The sequence below is a fragment of the Adelges cooleyi genome, unplaced genomic scaffold, assembly GCF_023614345.1.
Source record: "Adelges cooleyi isolate 19-005CV unplaced genomic scaffold, UGA_ACOO_1.1 ACOO_flye_CR_arks_rails_tigmint_CR_PRNA_9, whole genome shotgun sequence".
NCBI lineage: Eukaryota > Metazoa > Arthropoda > Insecta > Hemiptera > Adelgidae > Adelges > Adelges cooleyi.
In genome coordinates this window covers 7,695,223-7,708,845 of record NW_026096579.1, presented here as the reverse complement: position 1 = coordinate 7,708,845, position 13,623 = coordinate 7,695,223, and the positions used below count along the sequence as shown (strand labels likewise).

At 29.0% G+C, this 13,623-nt stretch overlaps 2 protein-coding genes across 3 annotated transcripts; one reads left to right on the top strand and one right to left on the bottom strand.

Moving 5' to 3' along the window:
- The first annotated feature begins 142 nt into the window (after positions 1–142).
- On the top strand, positions 143–13,621 carry LOC126846278 (uncharacterized). The gene is made up of 31 exons (XM_050585565.1): positions 143–411; positions 514–910; positions 1,007–1,129; positions 1,304–1,412; positions 1,515–1,660; positions 2,024–2,208; positions 4,852–5,201; positions 5,269–5,565; positions 5,711–5,931; positions 6,004–6,382; positions 6,486–6,566; positions 6,653–6,856; positions 6,936–7,075; positions 7,142–7,382; positions 7,492–7,576; positions 7,646–7,969; positions 8,049–8,234; positions 9,229–9,299; positions 9,466–9,591; positions 9,659–9,825; positions 9,907–10,070; positions 10,155–10,355; positions 10,453–10,574; positions 10,646–11,035; positions 11,114–11,270; positions 11,506–11,603; positions 11,678–11,846; positions 12,001–12,199; positions 12,775–12,966; positions 13,025–13,365; positions 13,453–13,621. The coding sequence occupies exons 2-31, from the start codon at positions 531–533 to the stop codon at positions 13,596–13,598; spliced, it is 5,994 nt and encodes a 1,997-aa protein (XP_050441522.1). The 5' UTR covers positions 143–411; positions 514–530; the 3' UTR covers positions 13,599–13,621.
- LOC126846279 (dynein light chain Tctex-type protein 2B) lies at positions 2,699–4,586 on the bottom strand. Of its 2 annotated transcripts, XM_050585567.1 has the most exons (3): positions 4,517–4,586; positions 3,714–3,916; positions 2,699–2,917 (listed from the first exon to the last, which is right to left on the bottom strand). In XM_050585567.1, the coding sequence occupies exons 1-3, from the start codon at positions 4,556–4,558 to the stop codon at positions 2,752–2,754; spliced, it is 411 nt and encodes a 136-aa protein (XP_050441524.1). In that variant the 5' UTR covers positions 4,559–4,586; the 3' UTR covers positions 2,699–2,751. The 2 variants fall into 2 exon arrangements, with proteins under 2 accessions (XP_050441524.1, XP_050441523.1); XM_050585566.1 differs by lacking the exon at positions 4,517–4,586 and having other exon boundaries at positions 3,714–4,129.
- Positions 13,622–13,623: the final 2 nt, after the last annotated feature.

Sequence of the window (13,623 nt, the reverse complement as noted above, 5' to 3'; positions counted from 1 at the left end):
TTGCCGCCAGAAAAACTGATATGCGTTATCAATTGCTATTATCATACTTTACATTTTTTTCCATGAAATTCTTTGTTGAAAATAATAAAATTTGGCGCCAAAATCTCTATGATAAAAGACGATTGATTAATGATTTATTTAAATAACAAAAAAAGTAATAACCTGTAGGCTGTACATTGTACAATGGTCAATGTATACACCTACAGGATTAATTATAGCACAATATTTAAGTGTATAATAAATCTATGAACAATACTTTTAGAGCTGGTAAATCCTACATGCTAAAAGTAGGTACGAGCAAATGTAATAATATTATAATCGGGGTTTTCACGATTTCTAGTCAATCGAATAAATAAGATTGTTGAACGTTTTCTAACTCGAAGTTATGAAATTTTCAAGCCTAAGCAGGTGGTAAGTAAAACATACACATTAATATTTTTTCTGACTGGGATTTAAAAATTTTAGAATTTCGTAGTTGAAAATAATCTGTACTACTTTTATGCCATCTAATAGATCTTATACAATACAAAATGTGGAATGGAATAACAATTGGTTACAGCTCAGCTGACGAAACCATAAATTTCGGCACTCGAGCTGTAGCTATAGGAGATAGTCGGATTTTCGAAACTACTACTTTAGCTACCATTAAAAAATCCTGCGATACAATATGTTCTTCGAGAGACGACCTGAAGATCAACTCTATGTGCACAGCCGATATGCTCTACATTTCTGCTGGTCAGTCCTTTGCTGCATTCAACACGGGTGTCACAGAGATTATCCAGACTTTTGGATTTCCTAATAAAATAATAGATGCTAAAATATCATCCGACGGATTTTATTTGGTGGTTTTACTACTCGACTGGACAATATACTGTTGCTCATTCGTTAATCCTAAAATTATTTTTATAAAGTAAGTAATTTTAACAACATTATCCATGTGTAGATATATTTTATGAAAGATTACTAAAAATTGTGTTTTTTTTTTTTTATTAATTTTTAATTTCAGGAGAGTATCAAATAATCCTCGATGTTTACCATCTGAAGAAGAAATCCCAGTGGGATTATTTTTCATTCACAGTGACAACAAGTTTCATATTAGGGTCATTACATCCTCTGGTTTTATAAACGAGTGAGTAAAAAAATATATATAAGTATATATGTATGTAATTACTGATACATATTGTTTGTTGACTTGTCAAGTGAACTTGTTTGAATACCTATGTAACATTAGATGGCCATTATTAATACAACTCAAACAAAAATGTCCCATATAGCAGAGATTTGATACAAAATTGTTTTAAAGGTTTAAATGTGAAGATGTACAAGAGCTGACTGAACATTCTAACCAAGACTTTGATTTGAAAAATACTGGAAATCTAATAACATTGAAGACATACGATATTCATGAAAATGTAAGTTTAGTGAAAGTTTTGTTTTAAGATTTACCTATTAATATTTTAATTTTTTATTATACTGTTTTACATCTGCCTTTATATTTAATTTTTTTTGTTAAGGTAAAAGCTGTATGTGAAATGAATAACGGTATATTAATAGCAGGCGACAGCATTTGTCTCTACGAAGGTGAAAATATGCGTTCTAAAGAATTTTTGTTCCCAGATAACTATAAAATAAAAAAATTTGTTTTCACTCAAGATAAGGGGTAAGTGTTGGGTCGATTTAATCAGTTTAAACTTTTACAATGATGTTTATAATTTGAATACTGCTAGCTTATTGAAAGTAGATTTCATGTGCTTATGTGCTTTACATAAGTATAAGCAAAGAGTCATGGTTTTTATTGAGAATGTCAAAGCCTCAATGTCTGAAATGGTCCACATTTGTCTGGGTTTAGATAGAGAAGATTTTTAAAAAATGTTTGCTTTGAACATTTTTTTTTAAAAAGAGATCAGTTAAAGGTTTTTCATTAGATTCAAAAATTTGCAAATATTGTGTATATTGATATTTTTAGGATATTGAATACTATATTTAGGTATATGTATTATTAATTGGACTGGTGGTATTTTAGTTTCATTATCTGTTTGACTGAGCTGAAAACTATAATGTTAATATGTGGATTTACATTTATACCGATTAAAGAATGGGATGAAGTGTCCATCGCAGACTTTACTATAATGCAAGAAATGGAAATTACAAGCCTTCTTTTGTTGACTGACGAAAAACAGCCAAATTTACTTTTAGTAACGATGCCAGGTAGTTATTTCTAATTTTTATTTTTAACCTAACTATCATAAGAAATGAGATTTGAACTTTTTATACATATTTTTTTATTTATATGTATTTAAAATTGACTGACAATCGTATTGTGGTACAAGTTGGATATTTACATTAAATATGAAATAACCAACCTTTCAGTTAATAAGATTAAAAGAAAAATGCATAAAGTAATTAGTAATTACTAAATATATATTTAATATACTTAAGAATCAAATAAATAATTGTTCATAAAACTCAATTGCATGACTCATGAATATCATGTAATGCATTTAAATTGTTATTTTGCAGTATTTTTTTTTTACAGAATAAAAACATTTTCAGAAAATTTACCAAACGATACTAATTTATAAAAAAAGATACATTCAGCATTAGTTTATATACCAAGGTTTTTTTTTTAATTATACATTTTACACAAAGTGATTTTGACCTTGTAAGTAATAACAGTAGAAACAGTTCATTTGTCTTTTATTCATTAAAAAATATTACAGTACTGTATGTGCACATATTCCATTTTTTTTCCTATTCATAGTAAAATGCACCTACCAAAATTGTCGCAAACAAATGATAGTTTTCAAAATTTTTGTGTACATATTTATCTTTTTTGAAGTCTCGTAAAGATCGAGTTATTGACATGACTCCTTGTCCCTTTTTTTCTCCAATTTCAACTATACAGACTATCTTGTATCTGTAATTTAATCACAATTTCTTAGTTATATTATTCATCACAATTTCTCTGTCATATTATTAAAGTAAAAGAGTTTAAATACTTAAATAAACCAAGGTTTATGGTTCATTTTTAAATTTCTTAACAAATATTTTGCATTTGCTTAGTTAAAATAGTATTTATATTATTAAACAAATTTGATTGTTTATCTAGGATAATAAATACCAAAATTAAACTACACAAAATTGAAATTAATATTTATAAACAATAATATATTTTATTAATTTAATGAACTTAGTTTTTAGAATATAATTTGATATAGTGAATTGTGGCTTAACATTTATACATTTATTGTAACAAGAACGGGAAGTGCTAAATTTCATACACATTATTACAATTCTATAGATTAAATATCAATTTATGCATAATAATGCCAATTTATAATTTTTGTTTTTAAATTACTTAAAAGAGTTTGTATTTTAATTTTTTTATTGCCTTTATAATTTTTAATATACTTATCTAACTTTCGTATAATTAAATAAAGAGACTAGCTTTTTTGAAGAAAAAAAATCATAAAATAAAACAAATATGTTTAAATAAAAATAAATTTGTATTTATGATTTTAATTTTCTGTTTCATCTAAAACAACAATTTAACCTGTATTTCCAACAGTACAAAATATGTACATTGAACCAATAACAGTTTCAACTGCCATAGAAACCATATGTATTTGTGTGTATATCTTTACCTTATTTATGAATGTAATCTTTACATTGTAATTATAATCAATAAACAACGATGCATGTTCACTGCTTACCTTTCAAATTCTAATTCATTAATACGGTCTCTAATAGATTGAGACAAGGCTACACATAACGAAGCTGCTTCTTGTGGATCATATTTTGTTTCTTCGGTCAAATGTTTGCCAATTTCATCTTGTATCACCTCCAAAGCTTTAGTTTCATGAAATGGATTTTTAGATTCTAATCTGAATGTGTTTTGATAATTCACCACCTTTTCCTGTGAAGTTTCATTTTCTGTTTTATTAGTCAAAACATCGTAAACATCTTTTAACAATGTTTCCATAATAATATTATTCTAAATATGCAGTTATATTGTCAACATTGACTACCAACAGAAATAGTATTGATCAAACATTTCCATGTCCAATCTAAGTCGCAGAATATTATACTAATATAAATACAAACATATATATTTTTTTTATGTCAGAATAAAATGTGAGTTTTGCCTGGAACTTTATCCGGAATCTGGTTTTATATTAATATACTAATATTGAAAGAACAATTTGTTTGGCTTTTATTGCACCGAAGATTTACAATTGATAAAAAAAAATTCACATATAGCACAATTATTCAAATAATGATTTTGGAGAAAAAAAATACCAAACTTAAGGAATTAACTACTTACATAACCTTTTTGTTGGTATAATAATTTATTCCTCCCTCAACTATATTTTTTTTTTTACATGTCATCAAGCATCACTAATAATTCTGATTATATCTACTGCTTCTACTAATTAGTAATGACCTCCTTATGTTGTCTTTAGATTTCCTCTACTTTTAATATTATAATATAGTAGAATTATACAATATAAATTACTTTTGGCGCTTCTTCTATTATTTTACTATCTAAGCTTCTCATCGGATGGAAAGAAAGTATACTGCCTTCTTCCTCTATTAACGAAAATGAATTAGTCCCGATCGACATGACTTCTTCTGAAGTAAATCTATATATATATATATATATTTAAATTTTAAACAAGCGTTATTGATGTACTGACTACAAACTTTTTTTTTTTTTTAATAATATAATAAAATAAATTTTTGTAAATAACAATATCTCAACAATATTATTATTTAAAAAATAATTATTTATTTGTAAACAATAGTTTTTGGCCAACGTAAATACTAATTTATTATTTGTTTTTCTAACAGATTTTAAAACTACATTTAAGCTTCCGACGTCACCACTAACTTACCTAGTCGATTGTCCTGGAACATCTGATGGGGTACTTTATTTGGAAGCACACGGCGATGACGACATCAATACTTTACACGTAAAAATAATATCTGAAGGTCAACCCGACTTGAGGCTAGCGCGAATGCTGAGACGAGGAAAATACGACGAAGCACGGAATTTTGCTGCTGCATTTAATCTTGATCCGGAAATGGTTTACAAAGAACAAGTTAAAGGACTCATGAGCAAGTTGGACGTTTGGCACCCCGAAAAAGAAGGCATGCATGAAGTTTTCAACGAAATGATTGAATACTTAAACAAAATAAAAGTATATTAGTTACTTGCATTTATAGGATTTTGTTATGTTTTTCTATATCGGACTCATTCTCTTTCAGGATCATTTATTTGTGGGATATTGTGCTCTAAATACGATTGTACCTAATTTCGCTCTTTGTAGAAAACTATTGAGGTATGCTCTCTCGAGAATGAAGTCATTATTTCAAGAATATAGCAATGGAAAATCACTTGTCGTACTAGACCAATTGCAGTTGACACTGCACAAGTTAGATACGTTTTGTCTGTTATACAATGTATCCGACGGTTCAGCTATATGCTCTATCGAGGACACAGAATTATGGCTTCAATTTTCCAAACAGGACGTCGATAGTATTTTCTTAAACCTCATACAAAAAGTATGTATTCTGTTTGAAATATTTAATTAACAGTTCACAGTTAATTTTATAAATGAAATACAAATAAATCGGATTACTTAACCAGTGAACTTAAATAAACGACAAAGTGCAGTACATTTTTTTATTAAATTTATCGTATTTACAGAATCAGTTGGGTGACGCCTTAACTGTCTGGAGTCGTCATATGATTGAAATAAAAAAGGGCATTAATGAAGATTCAATTGATGAATATTTTTCGATTTTACCATTGTCGGTGAATATTTCAGAGCTCAAGCTGTGGATATTAAATTTTACCTCAACAACCCTTACCATGTTCTATGACGAAACTATCACTGCAATGGTTTCATACATTGAGAGTAAAGTGAGGTGTGTTTAAAATCAACAGAACAATTATTGTTCAAAGATTGTTGTTAAGATTTTATTTTTTTTTTGTTTTAGATGGAACGAGTTGTACTTGCATTTGGATTGGATCGATCCAAGTATAGAAATTTGCCGTTACTTTTTGACTATTATTAATCAAGTTGTGGCGTCGCCACTTTGTTTGAATATTTCAAGACCGCCAGAATCTCAAGAAATACTAATTTTGCTAATTAAATACTTAGCCGAACTAAAAGAATTGAAGGATAATTTTGGTATAAAAATTGCCTTGGACGATTACGAACTAGCGCACGAAGATAATAATTATTCCGAACTTTCATTTATGATTTTGGATCAGATTCAGTTGAATAAATTCTCTGACTTCATCGCATCATTCTGGTCAGATTTTACACTTCAAAGATTTTTAAATTCTGATGAAATATTATCCGCATATATCAAGGTAATTATGGTTTAAATTTACATATTTTTAATACTCTGTCAATAAAGAAATGTGTAGATGACTCAAATAATAATTTTTTTTTTTTTTTGCCTTCATATTTTAGAATATTGTAAGTCAAGTGGATTGCTGGTGGTCGTGGGAAGAGAAAGCAATTTTACTTCTTGATTTCATATCAAATAAGGAGGTTGATTTTTTACCTATTGAAAACAATCGTTTATAATCAATACCAATAATTGTTTTTTAGTGAAAAATTAAAAAAATATTTTTTAGGTTAAAACCAATTGCGTTTTAAGTATTTTGAAAGCTGCCAGTATTCCGTGGTCAGATCTTATAATAAAACTCTGTGATGAAACGTTACAAACCGACGTGAATTCTGAGACCATCAAAGATATAGAAGAAGTGAAGAGTTCACTCACCAGCAAATTAATATTAAAGAGTTATAATATGGTGTTTACAAATATTACTCCTTACATAGTACGTAGTTACTTATTTGAATCGTTGATTTTTATATTTTACAACAACTTAACTTATAATAATGAATGACTGTATTTAGATAATTATTGCTGTTCAGAATATCTGTGTTCAAAATCGTGCTACTGTATTTGATGACTTGGTGAAGCTCATTAGTACACAGTCTGAAAGCGTACAAATAGAGGCATATGAGATTTACGTTAAATTTCTAATAGAATCCGGGTAATGAGCTTAATAATAAAATATTAGTTTATCACTAACGCTATTTTTCTTTTTTTTCTTTTTCAGCTTTACGGATAAAGCGATTGAATCGATTACTAATCCTCAAGTAATACCCAGTTCGATTGTACAGAGGATATGCACTTCGATATGGATCACGTACGATAGTTTGAGACATATGCCTCTATTTGCAGAAGAAGTGTCCAAGTATTTTGAAGTCTTAAAGTTTTTAGCCAAAAGCCCTAGCGTGGATATACGTCCTGAATGTCGACACAACGCCAACATATTGATTAATATTCATCATATAAAAGTAAAAAAAAATCATTATATAATTATTATATTGTTTATTAGTGAAGTGACGTACTTTTCAATTTGAAGTCAAAATTGATAGTGTTAAATAATATATTTTTATTTTAAAGAATGAATTCAATATTGAATGTCGCTTATCTGAGTTCAACAATGACGAAAAACTTTTAAAGAAATGTGTCACTTTGTTTCTGCAAGGTATTAAATGTTTTAAATGTTTTTTGTTTGTCAATTATAATTCATTTGTATGTATATATATTTGAATAGATGAATGCTGCAGTAGTATGAACAGTTCTGTCATCCAAGCAAAACTATCCAGATTGTCTTATTTGTTGTTGGAGACTTTTGAACGTGTTGTTATACAGTTTGTGAAAGAATCAATATTACAGAACAACGTCGAGTTTGTGTGTTTGTTTGGCCAGTTCATTCTCACGTTTGAGGATGTCAGTAGTGAACTTGCCGACCACTTACTGACTTTAGGAGAGTTATTAGTGTCGAAATACGATCCCGTTTCCCAGGCGGCTTTTAAAATACCGTTATGGACTCTGATTAGGAAGATCACTCAATTTGTCACTGTCAACTGTCAATCGAGTAAAAATATTTGCTTATTTGTAATTTACAAGAATATGCATTATTTCTAGTTAATTTAATTTTTAATTTTCTTTTTTAGGTCTTCTAATGAGAGCCGTAGAACTGAGACAGTGGGCCGAGCCGTTCTATTTAACTTGCGGAGATGTGATGAGTAGTGACAATATAGATCTTGGATTAGCGTATTCTTGGAGGAACGCCATTATAGACAAGAATTCTATTCACACAGAACTTTTCGAACAGTTTGAACTCTACAGTTCTTTTTTGCGTAATGTTATTTTTATTCTCATCTGTTATACAATATAGTACAATTGTTATTTTGTCACACAATAATATATAGAGTTGCAGGGTTTTTAGTTTTGAAAATTTCATTTTGTGCAAAACCCCAAAATATACTTTAGTAGGTATAAAATCTTTCATCATTTGACTTTGCATCTCGGATGTTGTTGCATTTATTTTTAAAAACATATATTCTTTGATTATTTCTTTCAATATTTAATCTCAAATTATTCAAGAGATACATTTTTGATAATATATGGATAATATTTATTGAATTATGTATGACTTACTAAAAACTTCATTAACAATGAATAATAAAAAGGTCAATATGTATTTTTTATTGTGTGCTTCTTTTGTTTAAGAATTTTTAAAAATATTTCTACATGTCTTTTTGATTTTAAGTTGGGGTCCAGAATATAATGCCTAATTGACTTCTGTCTTTTCAACAATGTTCTGGAACAAATAAAATGTATTCCTTCCTTATTTAAAATATTGTCTTATATTTCAGAATCCTTTTTGAAATTAAAAAAATTATTAATAACTTTTGACAATTTTAATGAAACATATGTTTTTTACTTGTTAATTAAATCGGGAAAATATGACTCTTGGGAACCACTTAGATTTGTCTTGGAAGTCTGAAATTTTAAAAATTTCTTCCTCGACAGATAAAAAACATTTTTTTTTTTTTTTGGGACAGTACAATTGTGGGCAAAACATTTTATTTAATTTTTACTTAAAAAAACGGTGGGTTTTTTTCTTAAAACGAAAATCATGAAAATTATATGTTTTATGTTAAATAAATAAAGTTTTATAAGAAATTACAAGTTAACAAATTTTTTTAATTTTAAAGTTTTTTTTAATTTTTAGACAAAAATAGTGGTTTCATTAAAAATGTTATAAATTAGTTATTTAGTAGAAAACCACAATTTCACTCAAAAAAATATTAACGTTGAAGTTAAAATTTATTTTATTGCTTTTTTCAGATTCATTAAGTCCAGATTCTCCAATGCTTTGTTACAAAAAACCAGACGTAATGAGTTCATTTGATAGTTCAGTATGTGTTAATTTTTAATTAGTACCTTATATTCTTTTTGTGGTCGTGCCATGGACCATTCCAGTGGAGTGATCATCAGGGTCCAAATCCTAAACAAATTATTTTGTACATTTTTAGTGTTAAGGTATTATCTAAATTAATTATTGAAACTTTAAAATATTTTTAGCCATCGCCCAACACTGTTATGTCTTCATTAGAATATTTTCAAGGACAAAATCTGATAGGTCTTCACATAACCGTTACACAAATAATGTGCTTGTATCGAGCTATTCTGCAAAATCAACAGATATTGGTAATAAAATATAACTTACGGATTTAATTTTATAATTATGTATATGTATGTCATGCAATGTTTTAAGGAACCAGAGTTGACTACAAAAGGAAATAACCTTATAAAAAGTAACGTGAGACAGATTTTGAAAAGCGTTACCTACTCGAGAAATCTAGATATGGATTTAGGATTGGGCCTTTTGAACACTCTCAAACCACAAGACGCCATCAGTTGGCTTGAAGACGCACTAAACAAGTATTAACTACTTTTAAATAATTAAAAAAGAACTACAAGAACGTGTAAATATTACATAATAACATAAAAAATTTTGTTTAGTGTTGGAATGAATTATCAGAAATTAACAAATGTAACTGATCTTGGATTGGTTTATGTACGATTAAACTACGACGCTTCTAGCGATCTCTACGATTCACTTAAATCCACCAAGAACAAATGTATTTGGGGTAAAAAAATAATGAAATACGGTTTTGCATTTAAAGGTGTGTATAGTTTTTTAATTAATTAATAGTTATTTTTTATAATTAAGAGGCAATAACACATATAATGTTTAAAATTCAATTTAGACGCTTTCTATAATTCTGAACTGGATCAACGAAATTTATTGTTGAAAATGATACGAGCTCCGACTATGACGTTAAATGTCTTGGTCGATTATTGTAGTGATACAAACTTTGATTTGCAACAATCTGCCAAATTGTTTTTAGAGAATTCTTTACTTCAATGGGAATCGTACGTACCGGACGAACAAGAAGAAAAAACATTTGGTCAGTGCAAATTAATAGTATTATATTTGAGTGTCTGTTAAATATTTTTATAATTAAAAGTCAAGTTATTATTTATGTAACGCTCGATTTATTATAGATTGGATTGCTAAAATAATTGAAGACAAAGATAATTTGTTGAAAAAATGTGAAGATATTTTCAGTGTTTTTATTGACAAAACGGACATAATAGATTTCCTCTGGAACCACGTTTGGGACCAAGTAAATAATTAAAAACATTGTCGTTCAATTTGTCGATAAACTTGTTCAAATTAAATTTATTGTTTTAATAGGTTAATATTTACCATTATGAAGTGTTCTTAGTAATAATGGGACTGATAGAAAAATACGATGTAGATTCCGTAACGACATACAAAGTGCAAAAAGAAATCCTGTTGTTTCTCATACAGTACAAGAGAGTGAGCGTACCCGAGGAACATGAACAAGAAATATGGTCGGCCATGTTTCAAGACACACAGACGTTGCCACCAGTTTCCAAGTATCGATTACCATATGTGCCACTCGCAAATAAAAAGAAAAAGTTTGGCCAGCATCGTGAAATACACGTATGGAAAATAATAAAGCCAGAACTAACGTTTGTAACATATGAAAAATGGTTTTCCATAATTGAAGCCATCGGAATGGAGAAGGACACATTGTGTATCCTCACAGTAAAGCATATGGTAATTGCTGTAGTATTTTGGTACTGTTTACACAAAAAAGTTATTGCCTTTTAAAAATATGTAAAAAAAATTGTTAAGGTTAACGAAGTAGCCGCGAGAGAGAAAAATGTTGAATGGTATTTGCACATGCGTTTAGAATCGCTGTTGACGGACATTCAAAAAGTTCTAAGCCATGTGAAGAATTTGGAAGTAGTAGCCGCTTCGCTTTATTTTGTGGTCAACAATTTACCCTTAGGTGTGTAGTACATTTTTAAAATGTATTGTGCAGTGGCGCCGATGGTATTTTCAGTTTGTTTTGTACGTTTTTTATTTTATTTCAAGATTCAAAATTTTCGATTCATTCTTTTATAAACTGTTGAAATTCATACTTGTGTATTAAACACTCCAACTAATGTATTTGACCTGCACTCTAATATTCGGCGCCACTATTCCGTTACTTTGTATTAGTTGTTAAACCTCAAAATTTCTAGGTGCCGATCAATTGGAAGCGGCTAAAATATGCTACGCTCAAGCCCACGAATGGCTTAAAAAAGAAAATTCAGAAAACGCCAAATCTGGTGTTGCAAAAGTTAGTAGTTTTAATTTTTTTTAATAATTGTCGTCTAATTTCATTTTTCTCTGTTAATTCAAAAATAACTTCAGGTTGTTACAAAGTATTTATCAATTACGACTAAGCACGTATTACACAAATTTGGTTTTGGTATACCGAAGTATCTCCAACTGGCATTGCAACCCGATGAACTAATAAGAGAGCTGTACAACGATCCAATTATTTTAAAAAGACATACTGGCGAAATTAAGTCATTTCCTAGTAAGTTTAGTTTTCCTAGCAAAAAAAAAAAAAAAACTCTTAAGTGGATATATCTTGATTGATGTTTAAATTTTATGACAAACATAGGCCTCTTATCAATTCATTAATTTTTTTCTTGTAAAACCATGTAATAAACATTTTTATTTACTTTCAGATATCAATGGCGCTGTAGATGCCATCGTTGAAGTTCACGGAAAGGGAGGATTAGCAATTAAAGTGGACCTACTGAAGGAATGGTTACAACCTTCATCTTTAGAATCGATGGATACTCCTACAAAAAATTTGTCTATGGCTATGGGAAACTCGTTTTATGCAATCCAAGAGAACGTTACTATAAGCGAAGGAGTATTAAGGTAAACAAAGTTTATTTGTTTTTAATTACACTATATTTAAAAGGTTCGGATAAAGTTCCCGATTAAAATTGCATTTTACTTGCTTATTAAAAAAATTGTTTTTAAAACTATTATATTTTTCTCTGATTTGGACAAATATTTTACTAGTTGAAAGAGAAAATAGATTTTTATTGAACATTTTTTTTTTAGTTAGCAAAAATATGTGATTTTTAGCTGAATTTTATATTTTACCTTTGCTATATTTTATGCATTGTTTGTATAAAACACGCTTAATAGTGAATACTTTTATTCTACTTAACGAGCATTAGCAAACATGTTAAAAACTACTTAACTTGGCTTCTATCTTAACTTTATACTATACCTTTTTTTCCTGCTCTTATCCTTCCTCCAATAGTTTAGATTTCTTCTCACTTTTTAAATTGCATATCGTCTACATTTGACAATTTTTTATTCAATATCTTAATTTCTGCAAACTATCCTGCAATTCCTTTGTAAGAATGTGAATGCGAAAGAGTTCATATTTTTAGTTAACATTCCAAGCAATGATTTTATTGACTTCAATTTTTTTAATATAGAGCTTGTTATCTGTTGGAAAATGATACATCGGCATATAATTTACACAACTTCCTTATATGTCAAGCATACAATGAAGATGAAAGCGACTCGATGTGTCCATCCAGTGTACGATTGAGAGCTTTGCAATGTTTGTGCTTGGCAACTACCAATAATATTGAAGAGATAACGTGCCGAACTAGAGAAATGATGAAGTAAAACTTTTTTAACTTTTAATATTTTCATTTAATTTTGTATATCACTATGTTATAGGAATAATTTAGTCGAACTGTCGATAATTACCGAACTAGAAACTCAGGGAATCAACTTTTCCCCAGTGCGATATCGTGGCTGTGATAAATCCAAATTAGTTCAGTCGTTACTCACCCGCAAAACGGCAAGTGCTACGAAATTAGCGTCACATTTATGTGTACTTTATTCGGACGTCATGAACGCCAGTATCTGGGATACGTTGCTCACGAGACTGACTCATTTCACGATAATTAGCGAATTAGAAAAAGTCCTTATACATTTAATGGACAAATGGCATCAACTATCATTCGAAATAGTAGAGAAAGCGTGGAATACACTTCTGAAGTCGTCCTTCAACAATGGTATTACTAATGTGATCTCTTATAATGCGTGCATTTTTAATTTTAAAAATTCAACACTAATTATTATTGTCGCAAATATGTTTACAGCCAAGGATTCGTACGAAGTCACGCGTTGTGTGAAATTGGTTTTCAGTTGTCCAGTCATTAATAGTATCGAATTAGAACAAATTATTGAACATTGTGAACGAATGCAACTTACAAAGTTTGTGCAGAAGCTGAAATGTTTGTGTTAATCCTAACCCCCCCCCCCATTACCTC